Here is a 22,314-nt window from a genome sequence, read left to right as displayed (position 1 = left end):
CCCTGGACAGACCCGGCAGACCCAAACATATTGTGAGGGTCTGTTGGGAACGTTTGGCAGAATCCCCTGTCAGAGAGATCTTTAACTCCCACCTCCGGCAGAGCTTCGACCAGATCCCGAGGAAGACTGGAGACACTGAGTCCGAATGGACCATGTTCTCCACCTCCATTGCTGATGCAGCCGCTCAGAGCTGTGGTCATAAGGTCTCCGGTGCCTGTTGCGGCGGCAATCTCTGAACCCAGTGGTGGACACCAGATGTAAGGGATGCCGTCAAGCTGAAGAAGGAGAACTTTCAAGCTTTATAAGGTCTCCGGTGCCTGTTGCGGCGGCAATCTCTGAACCCAGTGGTGGACACCAGAGGTAAGGGATGCCGTCAAGCTGAAGAAGAAGTCCTTTCGAGCCTGGTTGGCTCGTGGGGCGTTCCAGGCATGTCCCACCAGGAGGAGGCCCCAGGGAAGACCCAGGACACGCTGGAGGGACTATGTCTCTCGGCTGGCCTGGGAACGCCTTGGCATTCCCCCAGGAGTGGGAGGAAGTATCTGGAAAGAGGGAAGTCTGGGCATCTTTGCTTAGACTGCTGCCTCCGTGACCCGGTTCTGGATGAGCGGAGGAAAATGAATTAATGAATATATAAATATCATTTTTTAGTCTCTGTCTCACACAGACTGAGAATGTTGATGCTCCTTTTGTTTGACTTTATTAACACAATTTACCACTGAGGCACAGCAGCTGCAACTCCATAGTAATTAAAATGTTCTAAAGTGGCATTATGATCTTAGGATAGCTTCATTAACATGAATGCTTTTCTGCACACAAACAGGATAGCTGTTGCACACAGAACAGTGCTGATGTTTGGTCATATGTGATACCCTGGGGAGTCACAAACAATAGGTGTAATGCTTTGTGTTTGCACTTAATGGGTGTGTGTGTTGGTGTGTGTACGCCTCATGTGTTGAGGTGGTTTTAACACAAATTTCAGTCCAAAATAAGCACCATAATTGCACCGAGCTGCCTAATCAGCATAAGCAGTGGCTCAGGCGCACTTCTCCCACACAGAGCAAACATGCTCATTTGCCAAACAGATGTAGATGCATAAAATAGAATTGCACAGAAAACTGCAATAAATCTCAATTTGCTCCAGCACTAGTGTTGCACCTGCAGGAAAACAATCCTAAGTTTGTCACTGTCTTTTCAGTATAAACCCTTTCACCAGCAGTCAAATGCCAATCACATAATCACAGACCACACACAGTGAGAAAAGCTATAGCCAATTCACACTTTGGTGCACAGAGGTGACACCTGTGAGCCTTTATTTGGACCAATAAAACAATGAAAACAGGGATAACTTGATTGATACACCCTTGACAGGTACAACCTATAGTCCTTTAGTACCTAGGCAAGTGAACGAAGTGAAGCTCAGCTCATCCTCCAACCTGTTAAAAACACCCAGCATGTTTGTCAGCAACGATCGATGATGCTGTAATCTGAGCAGACTGTGTTTTACCTGTGTAGTGCACCTATGAGTGATCAGCTATACATGGGGTGTGGGGGAATGGGGCACACACATGGGAAGAAGCCAAGAAATGCTACAACTTAATTGTTCTGATAATATTTCATTTTGAGCATCACTTTATTCAATGGAATTATTAAGCTAATTTCTCTCATCATGTAAATTTACATTCCACTGTCCCTGCCGGAAAGTGCTAATAGCCTGCTACCTACTGATTCTTAATGACTTTCTCAAGTAGAAGCAAAAACAAATCCAGTGAATAAAAAATCCACACTTTCCAAAAGTGTTTAGTGAATACAACATGCAGACCTAATTTGCCACCGTGAACATAAATTACAACAATTCAACATGATTTTCATTCAATAATTCTGTTAGCTTTGGGAATAAGAGAACATTAAGATGAACATCTGAGAGTAAGTCAGGCATCATGTTGGCTTAACTTTGATGACCAACCTGAAAAAGATGTGACTGTAGTGCGAATGCAGGACTTCAGGTTTCACACACTGGCTTATGTGTTTTTGAGAACAAAGTGCTATCCTGTTGTAACCAGTATTAATTTTGCCACCTGAATTCAGTTTAACAGAATTTAATTTGACAAAATCTATTAGTTTAATCAAATTTTTGATTTTTGTTAGTTTTAAGTCTGTAAACTGTACCAAATATATAAACTGTAATGTGTGTACCATATGTTATACTTGTCAGCGAGGGCTTCATTCACAGTGAATGATGGGACCTCACCATCTCCCTCCTTCATGGACTTTATCTATGTGAGAGCAGGATGACCAGTCTCCAAATCAAACTCTCTCCTCAACAGTTATTATCACAGGATTTCCAAGCCCACAGAGTGTCTGGTCTACCATGGAAGTTCAGGTACAGGATAGGTTACTCCTGCCCTTAGATTACTCCAAGGGGGATGCATCCACCAGCACCAGGAATCTCCTGGTAAACTCTGGGCTCTTAAAATCAGAAGCTGCACACAGGCAGGCCTGTAAGGTGAGGAAAGCTGCCTCACACTCCTTAATCCAAATGACAGGCTTCTTCTGCCCAACAATATGCCACCCTGCCTCAGAAAGGGGTGGAGATGATGGCAAGTGGCTATAGGACAGCCCGATCACACTTATGGTAAGCACACGTTTTTTGACATGTAGTGCATGTGGTGCAGTATGTCTAAATATCAGTGTACATACAGGGGCAATGAAAACATGAGCTGATTCATGGGTATGTTTTGTTATAGCCAAGGTGTCCAGCCCATGGCAGTGTATGTGAATTACCAACTCCTTACTGTAGGCAGGGATTACCAGGTGTTTGGGTCATCAATAATCATTGATAAGTCCCAGAATCAATAAGCAACACAACCATGTAAGAGCCAGTAAGGCAAGCAGAGTATTAAAATGGAGCCAGCCGTTCTGAGCCTACCTTAATAATGTCTTCAGCTGTCCTCTCCACTGCTTTCAAACGCTTCAGAACGACTTCTTCATTGGCAGAGATGTCGAGCTCCTGTACTTCCAAGGCCTCAATCTCCTTCTCTATTCTGTACAAGAGGGTAATATACTGTGCTGTTTACTGGCACACACGCTTAGTTCAGCAACATTTTCAGCAACTAACAGCTAACAGCTAATGACTATGGACTCTATGCCGTGGGATATTTGCATTCAGGTTCAGGTTACCTGAGGATGTTGCTCTGCAGCTGATCACTCTCCTGCTGTTCATCCTGCACCTGAAGCCTCATGGTTTCCTGTTCCTTCTCTGACGGCTGATTCAGACCATCCATCAGCCATTGATCTCTCCGGGCTTTTTTCTGTCAGTCAAAGAGAACAGCACACAGGTTTGTGTCATGGTGACACCTTCCTTGTCTGCCTTTTCCTCCTCAGCACCACACCCTTTCTGTTCCCTTAAAAAACAAGGCCAATGATTTTCTGTTCTTTTGTTTTCCATAGACCTCATACAGAAACTAAAGCCAACAATGAATTTTACTCACATTGATGTTTGCAAATCCAGGACCTGGTTTAGATTATTTGTGTATGTGTCATAGACCTCCATTGCTGTCCACAAGCTATTAAAAACACATTGGGTGACCTTGGTCCTTCCTAATGAAGAATGTGAGACCTATCTTTAAAAAAAGTTCCAAGGGCTAAGAATGGCCATAAGTTTTTACAGTCTCTCAAGAAAGAAAGACTCAACTACGCATGCGTGTAGAATGAGTTGCTAAAGTAGCCAGATTAGGTTCTAGATTCACAAATATTTTGGTAGGTACACCAAAATTATGATTTTTTTTTTAGTGTCTTTATGGTATTTGTGGAAAATAACAAAAGCATACAAAGTCACTCGTACATTTTATGTCCTGGATCTTCATTCATTACCTACCTCTCCACTAAATGCCTTCAGTTTCCCATCCTTCAGTGTGTATGAACAAGAGCTGAGTATAGAATAAGGGCACAGTTCTACAGCCTGGATTATCACAGAATTTCCTTTTTAAATTTACAGTCAACATGCTCTAAAAGATGCCAGATTTATTTATTAATTTAGCTGCAGATTAGCTGAATCTTTGCTCTGTTTGACAAAGGAATGAGGTCCAATTAAGAATACACATACATTTATAAACCCCTGCAAGTTCCAGTTCAGCTGAACTTGCTCTAAACCACAGCTAACCTAAGCCCTTTTCAGATATCCAACCCTGAATTTATCCAGATATTATCCAGAGGAGCTGTATGAGAAGAATTTACCAGTGGGTGAGTTGATGACACTGAATCATGCAACTGATGCAAAATCGGAAGAATATAAACATCCTAAGATGAAGGATGTACATCTACTGTACATTTTTGCTCCTAAAGGGCTCAGCCTTTCCTGGATGCTACTTACTGTATGTGCCAGACCATGATACAGTCACCTGCTGACATCACCTGTTTCACATGGAGTCATCATTTCATTGTTTTACCCCAATACTAGAGGTGGCTGTGGCTCACAAGGTAGAGCGGGTAGTTTCCTAACTGGAAGATTAGCAGTTCAATTCCTGGCTTGTCCAGTCAACATGTTGAAGTGTCCTTGAGCAAAACACTGAACCCCCAGTGGCTCCTGGTGATAACACCAGTGGGTGAATAGCCAAGTAGTGTGAAAGTGCTTTGAGTGTACTAAAAAACACTAAGCAAGTATAAGACCATTTACTAGACCTGAAATGCAGCCGTCCCACCTTTTTTTTTTTAAATGTGTTGCAGGAATCAGAATTGAAGTGAATGTTTATTTTTCAACAAATAATAAAATTAAGGAGGTGTCATGTTAAATAAAGTGCTGCTGTATTGTTTTCAATGTAGTACAGGACACATATGATTTACACATTCCTGTTTTTGTTTTAATTTTGTTTTTACAAACCATCCCAACTTTTTCTGACTTGGGGTTGTAATGCCCTCCAATACAACACCAGCAGTAACTACAGTGACATACAGCTTTAAACAAAATAATTATTTTGAAATCTCATCACTTCTACAGGATGATTCTGGAGCATCCTAATGTTTCCCATACTCCTCTCCACATTCTAAATATTAAAATTGCTTGGAATTTTATTATTCACATTGTTGTGGGATCAGAGAAGTTGACTAATGGTGATGTAGGTGAAACCACTAACACTTTAATTTGGTTTGTAGTGAAATCAGTATAGGTGAAATAAGAAGAATATCACAATGTTATATAAAGCTAATATACAAGGACTTCAGATAACATTTGTGAAACACAAGTTCTGGCCTTGCAACATGGTTTTTATCTGAGTACAGAAATGAGGTTGTTGCAGTGTTATTAGCTTTGAGACAGTAAATGTTCCTCCTGGGAGTCTTTACTGTCTGTTCAGTGACTGCTGGAGAAACATTTCTACTTTGTACTGCACTGCTCTTTTTTAGATGGGACACAATGTTAGAACCACATTTTCACATATCCAGTGTACGACATTGTCTCCTGTTTCTTTTCATGCTATTACAGTAAAATGTACCTTTAAGTACTGAAGTTTTAATTTCTTCTCTTCAATCTGTCTCTTTTTCTTGGCGATGTCCTCTTGGATTCTCCTTTTGTCCTGTGGGGGCAAATGAAACATATTTGCATCCTGTGTAAATTTTACTACATGGAAACTATTCCACCTGTTGTCTGCTCGTGCTGACAGTCCAACCTTGAGTCGACAGCTGGACATCATCAGCCATAAATAGATAAAAAGCTATACAACCTTCATGCCCTGACCTAACTTAGTTGTTGTCTGTGTATGTGTGTGTGTTCACTACAACCAATACAGCACTCTCTGTTAATAAGCACCTTGTGTGAAAAGATCAATCGTCTTTAATGAAGTTATATTTCCTGCTGGACATTTAAAGTCATGGACACATGTTTGGCCTGCCTGAATGACCACAGCCAAACACATTACTTAATCATTAGCTCGGCATCAAAACACAAGCCCACTGTTCACATTTGTCACACTGATGGGGGTCACTGGGGGATAAAATTAGCTCCTGGATAAGTGTGACACTAAGCCCCAGTGAAAGGGGATCTCCCTAATGACGTCTGCTTGTATTTTTAGCCCAGTATCTGTGCCCAACTCTGTCAAATTCACTAATGTCAGTTTGCTCAAATGCCTGGACTGTGTGAACCATTTCACAGAGACAACTGGTGAAATGATAACTGGGAGAAGCTTAAGGATCAAATGACTCCCGTTACTCATCACGTTTGTATTCAGATACCAGATGAGCAGGCTTTTCCGATTAGTCTCACATGTCTACAGAGCAGCCTCACTCAGTTGTCGGAAAAATTCCTTGCATTTCTTCTTCAAAAGTATAGTCATCTATCATACAACCGTGCATCAAAACTGACTAGTGGGGACATACAGTAAGTAGATATATTTTAAGATGTTTGCTGTGCTACAGCTGACTGGCTAATAAGCAAAATAGCCTGAAAAACGACTTCAAGATTGTACTGGCTAATAAGCAAAATAGCCTGAAAACCGGCTTTAAGATTGTGTATTTCCCTTAATGGATATTTCTCTCAGCAAGAGAATTCGCAACACGAGACTTGCATCCATATATTATAGGACAAAAAGAAAGAGACAAAAAGCTTTGTTGTATCCCTAAATCACTGGTTTGTTTTGTGTTTTATACAGCTGCAGGATAACTCTGAGACCTACTTTATATTTCACTTGTATTATGTGGCATTCATGTGGACGGCAAAGTAAGAATTGTATGGTACAGGGAAACACGTTTCCTAACTGTGCATAGGACAAATAAACACTTTGACCTTGACCTTTGACCTCAGAGCAGTCGAGTCAAAAAAAAAACAACATGCTGAGTTGCCAGTAAGTTTAAAACAATTCTGCTACATGAAAGTAGCTTTTGTTTGAGTAGACAGAGAAACAGTGGTATCCTTGGCAGTGCGTGTACTATTATTATACAAAAAACAAATAAATACACTTCATGTTGGCCATGATTGTAAGTTAGCTGTTTATTTGATGAAGCTATTGTGTGATGCTGTAGCTATTAATTTCAACAATCCAAGCAAATTCTTTAAGAAAAGTGGATGCAACTCCCCAGTAACATATCGTTGCATCAGGTGTGTAGACCAAAGAGCAATAATAGAAGAATAAAAAGATCATAGCATACACACTGATTTAATGATCCACAAAATTACTTTTGTTCAGGTCAAGCTGCCTTGCCAATGATGTTTCAACATTGAGTTTTCATTTTAGCTTTTACTCTGACCTGACATACATACGGACTCTTTCAAACTGATGTCAGGTGACACCACAACATACAATAACAATATGACCCCAGTTTTCTCACACAACATTTACTGCATCCACCACATTACAGTAAAAAACACAAACCTGCATCTACACACATAAAAAAAACTACCCAATCCTATTCTAAGTATATCCAATAATTGGACAAATAAATCCTTATAAGGCTCATAATTAAAAGTATCCAATGGCACAAAATGTTTCTTTCAGTGTGTACACAACTTTTGCAATCCTTAAATATGCCATGATAAGGATCATATCTTATGTAAAGATCCAATTCATAAACATTATGATCAAAACATAGAGTTCAACCTACAAAGGCCTAATGTAAAAATCCTCATTCAGTCCATAAGGAGACAGTATGTTAAGTTTATAATTCCAATACGCCTCCCCTTTGGAGACATCTCTTGTCGCAATCTCCACCCCTTAAAGAGGAGGCAACTGTTTCAGCAGCGATGTATCTCACAGAACTAATGGTGTCCTACATTACAGAAATATGCTGCCACTGGACCTCTTGGATCTAAACGCCTGATACTAGATCTGTGTTCACTAATATGTGTGCATAAAGGGTAAGAGTTTTGCCAAAACAGGCAAGTCCACACAGACATTTTATCAGACTACATGTGTAGTGCTGCAGGTAATCATAGCATTGATTTTGATATTACGACCTGTGTGAGGGTGATTAAATGACCTGCAGCGGTGGGTGTAAATGTGCTGAGTGCACCTGCCACATTTATAGTTACCATCTCTGAGGATGGGGGGAGCAGATCTAATAGGCAATGGAGATGACTGTGTGTGTGTGTGTGTGTGTGTGTGTGGGTGGGTGGGTGGTGGGCTATAATCTTTTTACTCTATTAGTAACAATCAAAGCAAGAAAAATAAACTGAGTGAAATATTCAGTCTACACTATGATTTTTGGATCTTCTCAAGAATTTAAATTAATATGTAGAAGGTTTCCTAAAAAGCAGTAGAACATGAATTGAAAAACTGAGCAAAGGCTGTATTCACTGGATTTTAAAGGAGATTAGGTTTTGTTTACCATAAAGCGAATCAGATTTGCCTTAATATAAGTCCACCACAGCGCCCCATGAGCCCAAAATGGCCCCATCACAGTTGATATGCAGGTACTGCCGGGCGCTGTAACAGAAGCAGGCAGTGTATCCTAATGATGTTAAGGTAGGTTTCATAAAAAATCTCATTAGTGTTGATGGACAGACTGTTAAAGTTAGAACGAAGAGAGCAGGGAGTGAATCACACTGGAGAAGACAGAAGAGGGAGAGACAGATAGTCTCTTTTTTGTCTCAGGTAGATGATAATCGCAGCTCCAGAGTCATGTCCTAAATGACCACCAGTGTGTCTTCATTGTTTCTTGCATAAACACTGTGCTGCCTCCCTGCACTCTGCCAGGTGAAGTGACCTGCACAGTTATAGCTAGAACTCTAAGACTCCATCCTCCTGCAACAACACACCCACACTTTTTATTTCCAGACGCTGCTTGGAAACAAGTCCTGTTTCAATGCTGCATCAAGACATCCTCCTGAGACTACCCATCACAGCACCGAATCACTGAAATGTGGTTAGTCAAATTGCTAGAAACATCTACAAAATAAGAAATCATTTGCAGATGTTTCAGTGATTGCAAGACAAAAGAAAACCTTATCTGTTGCTCTGCGTTGTGAGTTAAACACGGCTGAACACATTGCTGTTTACAGGGTTGCATACTGGCTCATCAATAGTATAACTATAACCAAAATAAGCTATGTCATTTTTGTTCATTATTTTCACAGCCCTTGTCTTCTCCATGTTTTTCTGGCCCTGGTTTTATACATTAATGGAGATAATATCAAAGGGTTCACTGACACTGTATTATTATTATATGTCACTGTAGCAATGGAAAATGCCCAGGCCAGTATCCTTAGGATGATCTCCATATCGTGTCATTCTGCACGTCAGCGATTATGTCGAGGCTACCAATGATTATGCCAGCACAGGAGATAGCATCTCCTTTATGTGACAGAGATAGTGAGAGGGTGGAGGTCAGGTAGTGAATGCAGCCAGGTCCAGGCTGGATGAAGTAAAGAGTAGCCTCAGGATGTGTCGTCATGCTTAAAACAACATTTACATGCTATACTGTACTTACACATGTACACTGAGGTTTTTGAACAGATTCCTTCCTAATGTGATTCCACTGTAACTGATGGGGGACAAAATTCACAGTCCTTGTTTTGTGTAAAAATGCACCTTAAATGTGAACGTAATCTTTAAAATCATCATGAACACATCCCCTTTAAAGATGGTCTAACAACTTGTAGTGCTGTCCTCATCAGTGTTTCTCAAAATGTTCATTTTTATTCATTGTATCACTTTTTAAACAGGAAACAAATTTAGCTTTTTGGAATCTGAAGAGCCTCTATGCTGCTGAGATACTTTAAGTAACCAAAGCCTGAGCATAAGCACTTAATCTCTTCACTTGCAAATGACCTGTGTAGATGGCCAGATAACAAGCAAATGAAATCAGGCTGAACAAACCTAAGGTTCTACTTTCAGCTTGACCACCAGGGAGTTTGTGGACATTAAGTGCTGATTATTCCCAGAATATAATAATAATAATAACAGTTCAAATCTGCAAACCAGCATCCTATGTATTGTAGCTTTCTCCTGTTACTACCAGAAGCACAGGGCTGGTCCTTACAGTGATCGCCTGGAGCCGCTCTTTCAGCAGGTCAGCCTCCTCCATGATGGCCTAAAGGACACACAGAGGACATGAATGAAATGAACTTAAATTCTAAACTCATTAGCAAAATCAAAATCAAGTCCTTTTATGCACAGCTGTGTAAATACACAGACTTTTTCCATGGTGAATTAATCCATGTTTGGATCATGGCAGCAGGATGGTGAAAGAGAAAAAGAACACATCACCCAGTGCATCAGTGTGACTCTGATGTTCTTTTTTAGTTTTCACTTACTAATGGCACTCTATAGCACAAAGGAATAACATATATCAAACGTTGGACACACATTATTTGTAAGTATAACAAAGATTTTGTGGAAAAAATATTGAATATTAACAGTGTCATCTTTTATTAAAATTGACACATTGTTCTAAGTCATGGAGTTGTTTCATTACAAAGTTTAGACCATGTCTAGATGACTGGATGACAAGTGGACAACACTAAATACAACTGTAAACAACTACCAAGACAGATTGTGATCTGATCACTCAAACCACTTGCCCGAGGTGGCCTGGGATGCATTTGACCACACTTCTTTTGTCTTGTAAATGCTAATGCATCCCAATGTGTCCCCAGCAAAGACAGTACAAGAAACACTGTGCGTCATCAGTGCAGGACATGGTGGCTGTTTTGGTGAAAGCATGGGGGGAAAAGCATGAAAGCATAAAAAAAATGGAGACAATTATTGCAATACAAATCTGTGGCTGTATTATAAAAGGTTTCATAATACATCCATATATTAATCTGGTGCGTGTCTTTTCCTTTTTCTTCTTTGGGTAGGGAGACTACTGGCACTTGTAATAGTTGTGTTTAACTGTACATACATCTATAATGTGACTGGAAATATATTCAGTCTACAGTATGTACATGTATATCTATTATATCCTACACTATAAAAGGTCAACCGCATACCTCCAAACTGTGTTTGTCCATGCCACCATTAATTTACACTGGTACATTATAACACACAAGATGGATTTTATTACTGTATATCATCCTTGACAGAGAGAGACAGGGACAGACAGAGAAGTGCCATATATGTGTCAAATGGCAGAGAGATAATTGCCTCATGCCTCCACGGACTGGCGCAATGACTGAGCAAAGGTGTCATGATACATGACAGTAAACCAGAGGAGAACAGAATGAAGAACAGAACAAAGGTTCAGCTGCCTCTCCAGATAGAGGACAGCAACCTCCCACAAGGCCTGTTTGAAAAGTGAGCACTAGGTTCACATTCATGTGAGGGAAAAATCAGCAGGAGAGTCTGCAGTAGTGCAATTTGGGAGAAAGAGAGGCAGGAAGAAAGGCAAAGGTAACTCAAAAGAAAAAGTGACAGTAAGGAAAGTGGAAAGATATGAAAAAGAAAAGCAAAAAAGACAGTATTCAAGTGTAATAAACCATTGTTTGCCATGGAGCTTATTTTCTGCAGTAATCCAAAAGTCTATGGAAAAATCCCATTGACTTTTTGTCGAAGGAACCAGGGTGATGCCAACTTTCACATTGGCCCACAAAAATACATCATGCCTAAGGCACTTTACATTGCTGTCATTGTTAACTCATTGTCCATCATTTCAGCCTATTATTTTATCAGTAATTGACATTTTCCTGGCCAGTCTTCTGGAATATGGTCCTGGTAAAAGAATGTGTTTTTCATGCAGGAGACTTGAGTTTACCTCCTGACACAATCCACCAGCTAATGTTTCCTTTTTGTTTTGTTAGTTTTTTACTACAACCACAACTTTCCCTAAATGTTACCATACAATAGTAGCTGTCATGCATTGGTGTTATAAACAGAAATCATTTTTTAAAACTTTGGGATTCAGTGAGTAGAGCGGTCGTCTCCCAGCCGCAGGGTTGGAGGTTCGAATCACAGTGCCTGCCATCCACATGTTGGAGTGTCCTTGGGCAAGACACTGAACCCCAAGTTGCCCCTGGTGTAAATTGGGGCCGCAGATGGCTGCTTCGGTTCTGTACTGGAAACAAATTCCTTGTGTGTGTGACATACTTAGCCAAATAAAATGATTATCCTTATCCTAGTCAAAAATCTATGTTTCTAAAATTATCTCAGTCTTATATTTTAGGGGATTAGATACTTTCTTTGATCTCTGGTTATATTTTATTATTTAAATAATACCTTTCTAATCACTATAGATTTGATCAAGCACTGTGATTTGTGTGGTTTTAAGATAAACACAGTTAAACTTGAACCTTAAATGCCTGTCATCTAAATGCTGCAGTGAACTGTGTTTACTAGAGAGGACCGTCAAAGCTATGCTATTAACATCACTTATAAATAGAACTCCTAAAGGCAAAAGTGCTTATGAGCTTGTTTATTAAAATGTGATTTTATGTTTTACAGAGGAGCTGATGCTTTTCACTCTCCAGTTAACACATTAGACACCGTTTAGCTCTAGCAGGTCTGGCCCAGTGAAAGAGGCAGTATACAGCTCCAATTTCAAATAAAAGGCCAGTAGGGCCGCATAATGTAAATGTCTTTTTGACAAGCCATTTACACTCTGTTGTTGGCATGAAATGTTTTACTTGGTGCCGTAGTGTTGCTATAAGTTCACCTCCTCTCTTCACCATTTTAAGCTAAAACATCCAGTCACTGCACATTGTTTTTTACACAAACCCTTTTGTCTAGACATGGATTTTGTCTTTATTTGTCATTCAACCTTTTGTGGCATCATAAGATTTCCATTATGCCACAGAATAATTTTTAATTGGGATGTACTTATAGACCTTACTGTATACTGCATGTACAGTATGTACTGTATGTATAGGGATGGGTTTGGATAGCTGGTTCTATCTTGGATCTGGGTTCAAGTTGGTAAAATATCCTGATTTATTCAGCTTCATGGCCAAAAAGGTCCCATATTGAATCTCTTTTTTCATTGTTTAGTTTACACTATGGCCTCTCTACTACAGACATGAGCAAAGCAAAAAAGACTGAGAAAACAAACTCATGACACCATTGTAAACAAATGTTATGCTATGTATTACATGTGACACACGTATTAGTAATATTTGAAACAAAATACAGTTGTAAACAAAAATGGCAGACTGGCTTAACCTCTCCAAAGTCAACAAAACAACTTTCAAAATGTTACATTTGTGAGAAGGTACTCATTATAAAAAGGAGAACGATTGCTTTATAAAAGTCTCTATCATCCAACATTTAAGAATCTGCTGTGTTTTTGTTAACTTGAGAAGGGTGAGTGCTCGTACTTAGTGACCTGTCAGTGTTATGTGAAGGCAAATTGGTATGAAACACAAAACTATTTTTCATTTAAGACAGTAGCAATTTATTTAAACACTACTCTCATGTAATGATGAAGCAGAATCAATTATGTTCTCTGTTGTTTGTACATTAGCATCCACACTACTCAAAGACAGCCCAAATGTATAAAGAAATAGCAGTTAAGGAGCGCTGTGTCAGTCAAGATCAGATCTGGAAGTCCAAGATAATTTGGGCAATAAACTGCTCATTTGTGGAGCAGAGAGGCAAAGTAAACCCACACATATCTAGTATTATACTTGATGTATTCTGGTATAACAGAGGTCATGACTTACAGGCAGTTTAGCTCGGCACAGACTGAACACTGGATCAGTTGACTGGCAGGGAAATGTCAAGCTGCTGCAAATACAGTAGGAGGTAACAGGATAAATAAGCAGTGACAAGTTTATTTATGTGGCGTTAGTGTTAACACTACTAGTAGCACTTGAACTGTTTACTGCTGCCTGCGTCCTCAACATGTCAGAGGACATATATGGTTTTATCTGTGCTTTATCTATGCTTTAAATGGCAGATCAGAGGAAAGAACACCTCATGCCGTTGCCACAAACATGACGTTTCCTCTCTCTCCTTCCATTTTTCCCTTTCATTCTTTTGCTTAGGTGATTAAGATGCGAAGATGAGATGCAAGTGAGGGGAACAAGGAAACATTTTAAGGCAATGGGAATCACTCAGTGGGTACATCCCATGTCCCCTTATTTTATTGCTCCTCACTCCTCAGTCCCTCAATCCAGACTCAGTCTAGAAGTTATTCCACCACTCCATCAACTTCCAAAGTCCTGCTTGGAGGAGCAAAAAGGGCTCTTGAGCGAGCAATGAACAAGGATCCGTGTGGCCATCCTTCACAGTCTTTTAGCATGTTACCAGACTGGCACACTCGTTAATTGGAAATTTGTTTATGATCAGATGCTGCAGCTGATCTGATGGATCTCAAACTGCATCGCATCACTGCAGATCTATAAAGCAGACAAATAACCACTTTAAGGTTCCGAAGCTTTTTAAAAATTATTTTTATAAAATGACCAAATAGTTAAAAGTAATGGATTTGGTTTAACTGAAAGTATAACTGACAAAAGAACTGTCTCTTTCTTCAATCATTAGAAAGATTTCTCTCTTTGAGGATGAAAATCCTTGCGGGTCAGGTACAAATAAAGGTGGATGTGATATGCTGTATTTACCTAATTTACCTTTATCAACAACATTTGAGCTACAAAACAATTTATACAAAACATAAAACGTTCTACAAAACCCAGAATAATGAATTTGTATACACAATATCTTTAAATGCTTATACAAATAATGATTACACTAAAAACAGGCACTGCTGCCATTAGAAAGTGTTAATGTGGATTTAGTCTGAGCAGTGAAGAACGTTTAGACTTTGTGGTTGCATTGTTTGCACTGTTTGTTGCTTGTTAATACTGCTTATTTTGTTATATTACATAGCCTTGTGCTGGTTTACTGTTTACTTGCCCCTTGCATGGGGATATGTACATGCACATTGAGAGCCGATGTACCAGAGTCAAATTTCTTGTGTGTCCGACACACCTGGCCAATAAAACAGATTCTGATTCCGATTCTGAACATTCCTCTTCATGTTTTCAGCGACTGGGACTAAGATGTAAGCAAAAAATGCAAGAAAGGGAAACTGAAAAAGAACAGATTGGTAAATGTTTTATGTGGAGTTCACAGAGATTAATCCAGTGAAAGGTATACTTGGATTATTTTTTTTGATACAATTGGAGATATATTGTGTTCTTGCATTTTTAACAGCTGGTATTCACTCATGTGATCTTTCAGAATTTGAAGTGAGATTTGTAGTTTATCCTGCTTTCATTTCCACTCTGCCTTTGTGCATGTTCTCTTCATTTCTTTAAAGTTGCTATTATAAAGACAAGGTGTGGTCAAAGATTGACATTTTCTATGTTTAAGGGGGGTGCAGCAGAGTCAAGGGTGTACAATACAGCACACTCGAACTGAGAGACAAGTTCTTCTATGCTCACATGACATGGTGGAGCCTCTATAATGGTGGTGAAAAGAGCTTCTAAATGCTTCCTCAATTCTACAAGCAGGAGAGAAATTTAGGACATGAGAGTGAATAAAAGCAGGGGGTGCATGGTTATTACCATGTGATCAGACAGATGAAAAATTGGATAGAAGTAAGTCCAGGGTGTCCCCTTTAGAGACTGTCCTCCTGTAAAATACAAGACTATACATCATTTGTGCCAGCAGATTATTATGACAAACGTCTACGTAGTTAGTTTAGCGACATCTAGCGACCAAATTAACTAAGGCAGGAGGAAAGGAGAGCCAAATTCAATTCCAATGTGCTTGTCTTTTTCAGAAGATTTTATTCCTAAATGTAACAACATGGGTTTGTTCTTAAATGTAACCAAGTAGTTTTATGTCTAAACCTCACCAAGCATTTGTTTCCCTAAATCTAGCCAAGTAGTTTTTGTGACTGAATCAAATGGCAAAACATTATGCGACCACGATGACTTCATAATTGTAACATGATATTTATGATTTTTAGTAGCTTGCTGATGTTTCTAACTGTTTCCATGACGGCAAAGGTCCAGAAAGCCTGGTAGTGTGGCGCACTTTGTTGTTATTGTTGGTGGAATTGTTGCAATTCCTCCCACTACCTGTAGGAGCAGTATTTAATGAGACATGCCTCTTGTATGAGAGAGAAAGGACAAATTACCAAATGGGTCATATAGGTTGGAGGACTTATCAACCTTTTAACATGGGTTGGGCAATTTGCTGATCGCTGAAGACCAAATGATGCAAATAAGTCTAAAAAACAAAACAAACAACCAAAACTCATGACTGACATGTCATTAATGCACAACAACAAAGTAAAACTAAAATTACTACTGTTACTATAAATCTTTTTCTGCCACTATGGTTAAAGTTTGTTAACTGTAGAAACAAAACTCCTGTGTCCAGTCACACATACTTTGTTGGCTGATCCATCTACTCTGACCTTTGGAACTAGAACTGCCAAACTGGAATTACACACAGCTGCACAAATCTAGACCATATACAACCATTTATTGTTTATTTATATAAACAATGGTGGAAGAAGTTCTCATATCCCATAATTAAGTAAATGTAGCAATCCAGCAGTTTAAAAATACTTTGTTACATGTAAAGGCCCTTCCTTATTCAAAATGCTACTTGAGTAAAATGACAAAAGTATTAACATCAAAATGCACCTAAAGTACTATGTAAATGTAAAAGTACTAATTATGCAGAATAGCACGTTTGACATTAATGTATATCATATTAAAAACTAAAGTCAACAGTTCATGTCAGCTTGTAGTCAGAGGTACAGCTACAGTGAAATATGGAATTAACACTTCTTTAAACTACACAATCAAAAATGTAGGCCACAGGCTGAGGGAGCAGTGAAAGTTTTTGTTTTGTTTTAACATTGCAAGAAAGAGTATTTTTTACCATTTTACTTCTGACATTTTTCAGTCAGTTGAAAAAAGTTCTATATATCTCATGATTGTTTATGTGGGTGTTTTGATGTAGAGCCAGAAGCAAATTACAACATTTCCTCTTATAAAATACCCAAATGAAATTTGCACACGTTCAGACGGAAGTGTTCTCTTGAGTGCGTTCTAGTTTTAAATGGATGGATTAGTATTTTTCTCTTAACCATTTACATATGGTAAATTCACATACATATTTTAAGGTTCAGTGTTTTGGTGATGGGGCTAAGCAGATTACAGAACTGCACAATGCAAACTATTGCCTTAGCTGTTTGTATTTATTTAGCATTTCTGTTATGAGCCTAAGGCTGCATGCAGGCCTCATGATTTATGCAGTATCTGATCTTATCTGCATAACATTTTGTACTGTACTGGATACAGTAAGACACAATATGTGATTAATTTTATTGCTCATTATCCACACAAGGCCATTCAAAGCCTTTGTGATTTCCACCATCATCTGGAAATGGTCTTCTGATGGGGGACAACACAGGAGACCAATTGCATGCACAAAGTGGTAAAATCAACTTTATATATAAAAATTAAAGTACAGTATATCATTTAATACAGCAGCTGGATTCAGATACCTGCTGACCACTGTTGACTTTTGTTGTAATTGTATAGAAAGGGCAATTGAAAGAACTGTCTATTAATCAATTATTTCAGCACTAAATTTTACGCTAGTGCTCTTTTTCTCTCTCTTGACCTTTGTCTTTCTCTCACCCCTGTGACAGATAATCATAAAACATAAATGCAGATGTACTTCAGGTATGACACAACCTGATCCTTATGTGTTAGTTTCTGTTATGAGTACATATCAATGCTTCTGCCAATGCTACACAACCACTACTGGTTTTTATGGAGCTTGTGATAGCACCCTTACAATACTCTACACAAATGACTGCACCTTGGAGGACCCCTCTGTTAAATTCCTAAAGTTCACAGATGACACATCCGAGATGGTGACAAGATGGCCTGCAAACAGATTGAACAGCTGGTCCTGTGGTGTGGTCGCAACAACCTGAAGCTGTAGACACTCAAAACAGTTCTCTCTCTGGTCTCTCAGCCTTGTCTTGTTTACTTATCTACTTGTTGCCTTACAGAAGAACATTGTACATGCACATTGAGAGCCACTGTACCAGAGTCAGATTCCTGGTGTGTCTAACACACCTGGCCAATAAAGCTGATTCTGATTCTGAATGCAGCATCAGCTCTAGTTAATTTACTGTACATCAGGCACTGACCAACAGCCCTGCCCAGTCCTGCAGGGCTTCACTCAAGTTGAGACATTTTCAACTCGGGCAGTTAATCCACCAGGCAAAATTTGTGTCTTATCACATCTTTATATTGACTTTCGATGTAATTGCACTACCTCTAAAATTTGCTTTGCATTCTGTCTGAATGCGCTAACTAACCATGCCCTCCTTTCATTATGAAACAACATATTCTATTGTTTTGTTTGCATTAAACCTACAGCCAGGAGTTCTGAACTTCTCCAACCAATTCATAGTTAAGTAAGCTCTACACCATAGCAATTCTTATTATTGTTACTGGTTCTTCATCTGCAGAAAATCTGCGATGGGTCCAGAGTACTACGAATTTAAGAATCTTCCTTCAGTCCTTCATCTTCTGATCTCAATAAAACAGTATATATGTCATAAACACTCAAAAGTGTAAGCTGTCAGCATATAATAGAAAGCTGTCCCACCTTAGTTGTGGTCTAGCGTGGATATTCTACTAGCCTTTATTCCTCAGTATATTTTTAAGAAAAAGGGTGGTGTCATATGATTTTTTTAATCAAAAAATAACATTTTATCTGATTAATCACAATAAGAAATATATCAAATATGCATAAGGATCGTCTATGTAGCTACAGCATGATATTGAACTCCATTATCATCATGCTAATATTAAAACCAGGTAAATGAAGCATGTGCTACCACTGCACTTGTTCGCATGTTCTCTCATTGTTATCACCTTGCTAGATGATGTAATTTTGTTTGTGTATGTTTTGAGTGAACAGTGAGGTAATTAAAGCAGAAGGGAGAAGAGGAGAAAGAGAAGAGGCTCATGTTGTTGGATAGCTTGTCTTCCTTTTGACACTATGGAGGTCTGATCCAGCACTGTTGGAAAAGTTGCCTGGCTCATAGCGGGACCAGTCTGACACTGTGTGTAGGAGTGTAAGTGCCTTTGTATTACTTACATTATGGGGACCGAAACCTGTTATCACACTCACATTGTGGGGAGTCGGCCATCTGCCAAATCACTGAAATTTAGGGTGGTTTAAGGTTAGGGTGAGGCTAGGGTTAGGTAAAGTGTTAGAGCCAGGGTTAAGTGTTAGGCAAATAGTGGTTATGGTTAAGGTTAGGATAAGTCTACAGGAAATGAATGTAATTCAATGTAAAGTTCCCTCAGTGGTGTGTGCTTGTGTGTGTGGGTGCGTTTGCAGCAGGTGACTCACTGCTGCACTGATGGTGGGAAGAAAACCCTCAGCACTTGTCAATCACATGTGATAAACATGTGGACACACATGAACATCTTGAATATATGCTGACAGGGGTGAAGTCCAGTCAAATATATCTCCAACATGTTTGTGAATGTATTCTCAGCCATGGCCAACAGACAGGGGTGCATCAATCCATCTGGACTAATGCAATGCCCAAATCGAACAGGAACACCAGGTAGAAACAGTCCATAATACTGTAAATGTAACTGGCACATAATAATAGAAGACTAAGCCAAGAAGATTCAAAGCAAATTTCTAGTTAGCCAAAAGTACAGTCACTTGCATGTAAAAGCTGATTGGGCAGTTCCCAAAATTTCTTGGCTTGCAGACTTTCACTTCTCAGCCCTACCCTTGAAAAGCTGCCTCTCTTTGCATTCAAAACAAAGCAGAGCTGACAATGGAGGTGTTGTACAGTACCTGAGTATACTGTATGTACAGCCAGTAAAAAAATAAAAGGCATTTCTTTGAGGTTAAATTACTGACAATTAAACTATGAAATGTATGGTAAAATATGGTCCTCAGAATTGCTGAATATATGTTGTAAAGCAAGCCAGAGAAATATGTATATAACTATTGTAAAGGCTTTTACCGTTTTAATCATTAGACTGACTGGGAAGATATGAAAACGGTAGAGTTAAAAATGGTTACAGCATTGTTGAAATGTGTTATTTTGTATGACATGTCATCTGATGATTACTAAAGGCAAAAGTGTGTACTCTTCTGAATCACCACGTTCTCAGTGCCCCCGCCATCATAATCTCCCACTGGCTGCATCCCACTGTCTCTCCAAGGACTGTCTTTTGTGCAGTTCTGTAATGTTGACTTGATGAATGAGAACATTTTGGAGCACAGTCTTTCCCTCCTCTAGGCTGCTTACTTTCACACCTATGTACATCTAGCCAATCACTGCATAACATTAAGGTACATTGTTGTCAGCATATGTATGCCCTCCTGAGGTAATCCTGGGATTGCATCAGGGGATTGTGAATACGTTGCAGAAAAAAGCTTAGGGTGGTGGCTTTGTGCTGCATTTTATCAGAGGAGGGTAAGATTACTCATTGAACATTAACCCCATACATGCTGGTAGATGGGTACAGAGTTGTTTGAAGACATTAGTGTGGCTGATTCTTTCCTACTTTTCTGACTTAGCTATCATGTTTTTATGTTTTTTTTGTTTTCTATTTGGAAGCAGCCTTCCTAAAGGGACAGGATCAACCACTTGGCTCTCTTTGACACTCAGGTTTACACGACATGTTCTTAAAATTTGTTATGTGTGCACATTAGCTTTTTGTGAACCCCTGCATTCCCCTGGTGGGAATGTTCAGTGTATTTTGGAGAACTATAATTCTAGCTGTAGTCCTCATCCTTTTCTAAAAACAAGACAAATTGTTTGAAATGCCTCTATTAATGAATCACCTCTAGAAAATCAAGTGTGTCCAAGAGGTGTTGAAGTATTGTATGTTCCTCAATGTGTGCTTATTTTTGACCCCCATGGCCAGTTGTGGGAAAACACCTTGGCTCAACCTTGAATGAGCCACACAATGTGAGACTTCTGCTTTATTGTGAATGCTTTCAAAAGCATGTTGCACCCTGTATGCAGTTTGGATGACTGTCACACTGAGCGATATAACTTAGTTACAATCACTGCTCTAAATGTTGTGAAAGTCTCAGGACCATGAGAATGTCATCTGGCTGAACCTCCTTCTGAGTCCTCTCTGCTTCTGTGCCTGTCGTCAAACCCACCGTCATCTCATGCTGGATCAAAGGTGAGTTGTTGCATCTTTGTAGTTTTTGATAAAGGTTTTAGACTTTCCTACCCTGTAAATAACTTCATGCTACTTCTCAGCATGCTCCCTTATTAATACGTCTGACAAAACATTTAACTGAGAAATCATACAGGTATGAGGTTGACAGCTAGATATGGATGTGACCTGTCAAACCAGCAATTGTTGATTATTCTATCAGGTTGTAGTGTTCACAGTCTGCATCTGTATCTGACTAGGTAGAGTCAGGGCTAGCTTTAGTTATGTGCAATCAAACCAGCTCCTCATCCCCTTTAAAGAGCAGGACAGAAACCCAACTGACTGAAGTCACTGACGTCAGGACGTGGAAACATATGAGAGGAAAGATTCTTTCCCTGTATTTTCTTCTCCTGCCTGTTATGTTCTCTATTCCTAGGCTGACACTGACAAAAATATTTATGTAGAAGTACTGCACATAAATACTCACTCAGTAGTCTGTAATATCACTGACCAGCATTTGTGCATAGAAGATATAAAATCTCTGATCCTGTAACCAGCATCGTATAATTTACTCACAGCTGCATCCAGTGGGTGAAATCAACAAGGTCTCACATGTAACCTTATAAACAGTTCACAGTTTTTAAAATAATACAATAAAGTCTTATGGTAAAAGTGATTGAAAGCACACAGCCAGTGGATGTGTCATCCACTTTATCTCCACCTACAGCTACTTTCAAAGCAGATCAAACTGCAATAAAATGCAAAACTGGACGCAGTGTATATTTCCATAGTAATAATGAAGGTGTGTCTGTGTGACACAGTGACAACAGCCACAGTGAGGCACAATGATTTTACCTGCTGCATAACAGGATTAATGGAAACTACAATCACCTATGGCTGCATCCTATAAAGACAGATAGTGTGTCACCAACACTGTTTAACCATATTTATACCTTCTCCCAGACAACTGTTGAAATCACAAATTCTTTGCTATTCACATGTTTATTTATTTATATGTGTCTTCACTGGAACAACACAAAGAAGCAGATTTAAAAAAGATTAATCTGATACATTCCACACAGAACCCCAAAAATGATAGAATTGCTGACACCCTCAACTTAATATTTGGTAGCACACCTTTTGGACTAAAAAACTGAAATCAGTCGTCTCCTTTAATCATCAGTGAGTTTCTTACAGTTCTCTACTGGAATTTTGGACCACTCTTCTTTTGCCAACTGCTCCAGGTCTCTCAGATTTGAAGGGTTCCT

At 39.2% G+C, this 22,314-nt stretch overlaps 1 protein-coding gene across 1 annotated transcript in view; it reads right to left on the bottom strand.

The window, feature by feature from the left end:
* The window catches only part of palmdb (palmdelphin b), a 56,223-nt gene that overhangs the window by 28,898 nt on the left and 5,011 nt on the right, over positions 1 to 22,314 (bottom strand). Inside the window, exons 2-5 of the mRNA XM_020608945.1 lie at positions 9,964 to 10,014; positions 5,487 to 5,567; positions 3,178 to 3,308; positions 2,927 to 3,041 (exon numbers count right to left, since the gene is read on the bottom strand). Of these exons, the coding sequence (XP_020464601.1) occupies positions 2,927 to 3,041; positions 3,178 to 3,308; positions 5,487 to 5,567; positions 9,964 to 10,008 (372 nt within the window). The 5' untranslated portion in view covers positions 10,009 to 10,014. The remainder of the gene's footprint in view (positions 1 to 2,926; positions 3,042 to 3,177; positions 3,309 to 5,486; positions 5,568 to 9,963; positions 10,015 to 22,314) is intronic.

This window comes from Monopterus albus, unplaced genomic scaffold (assembly GCF_001952655.1).
Source record: "Monopterus albus unplaced genomic scaffold, M_albus_1.0 scaffold96.1, whole genome shotgun sequence".
Lineage (NCBI taxonomy): Eukaryota > Metazoa > Chordata > Actinopteri > Synbranchiformes > Synbranchidae > Monopterus > Monopterus albus.
This window is presented reverse-complemented; position numbering and strand designations above follow the sequence as displayed.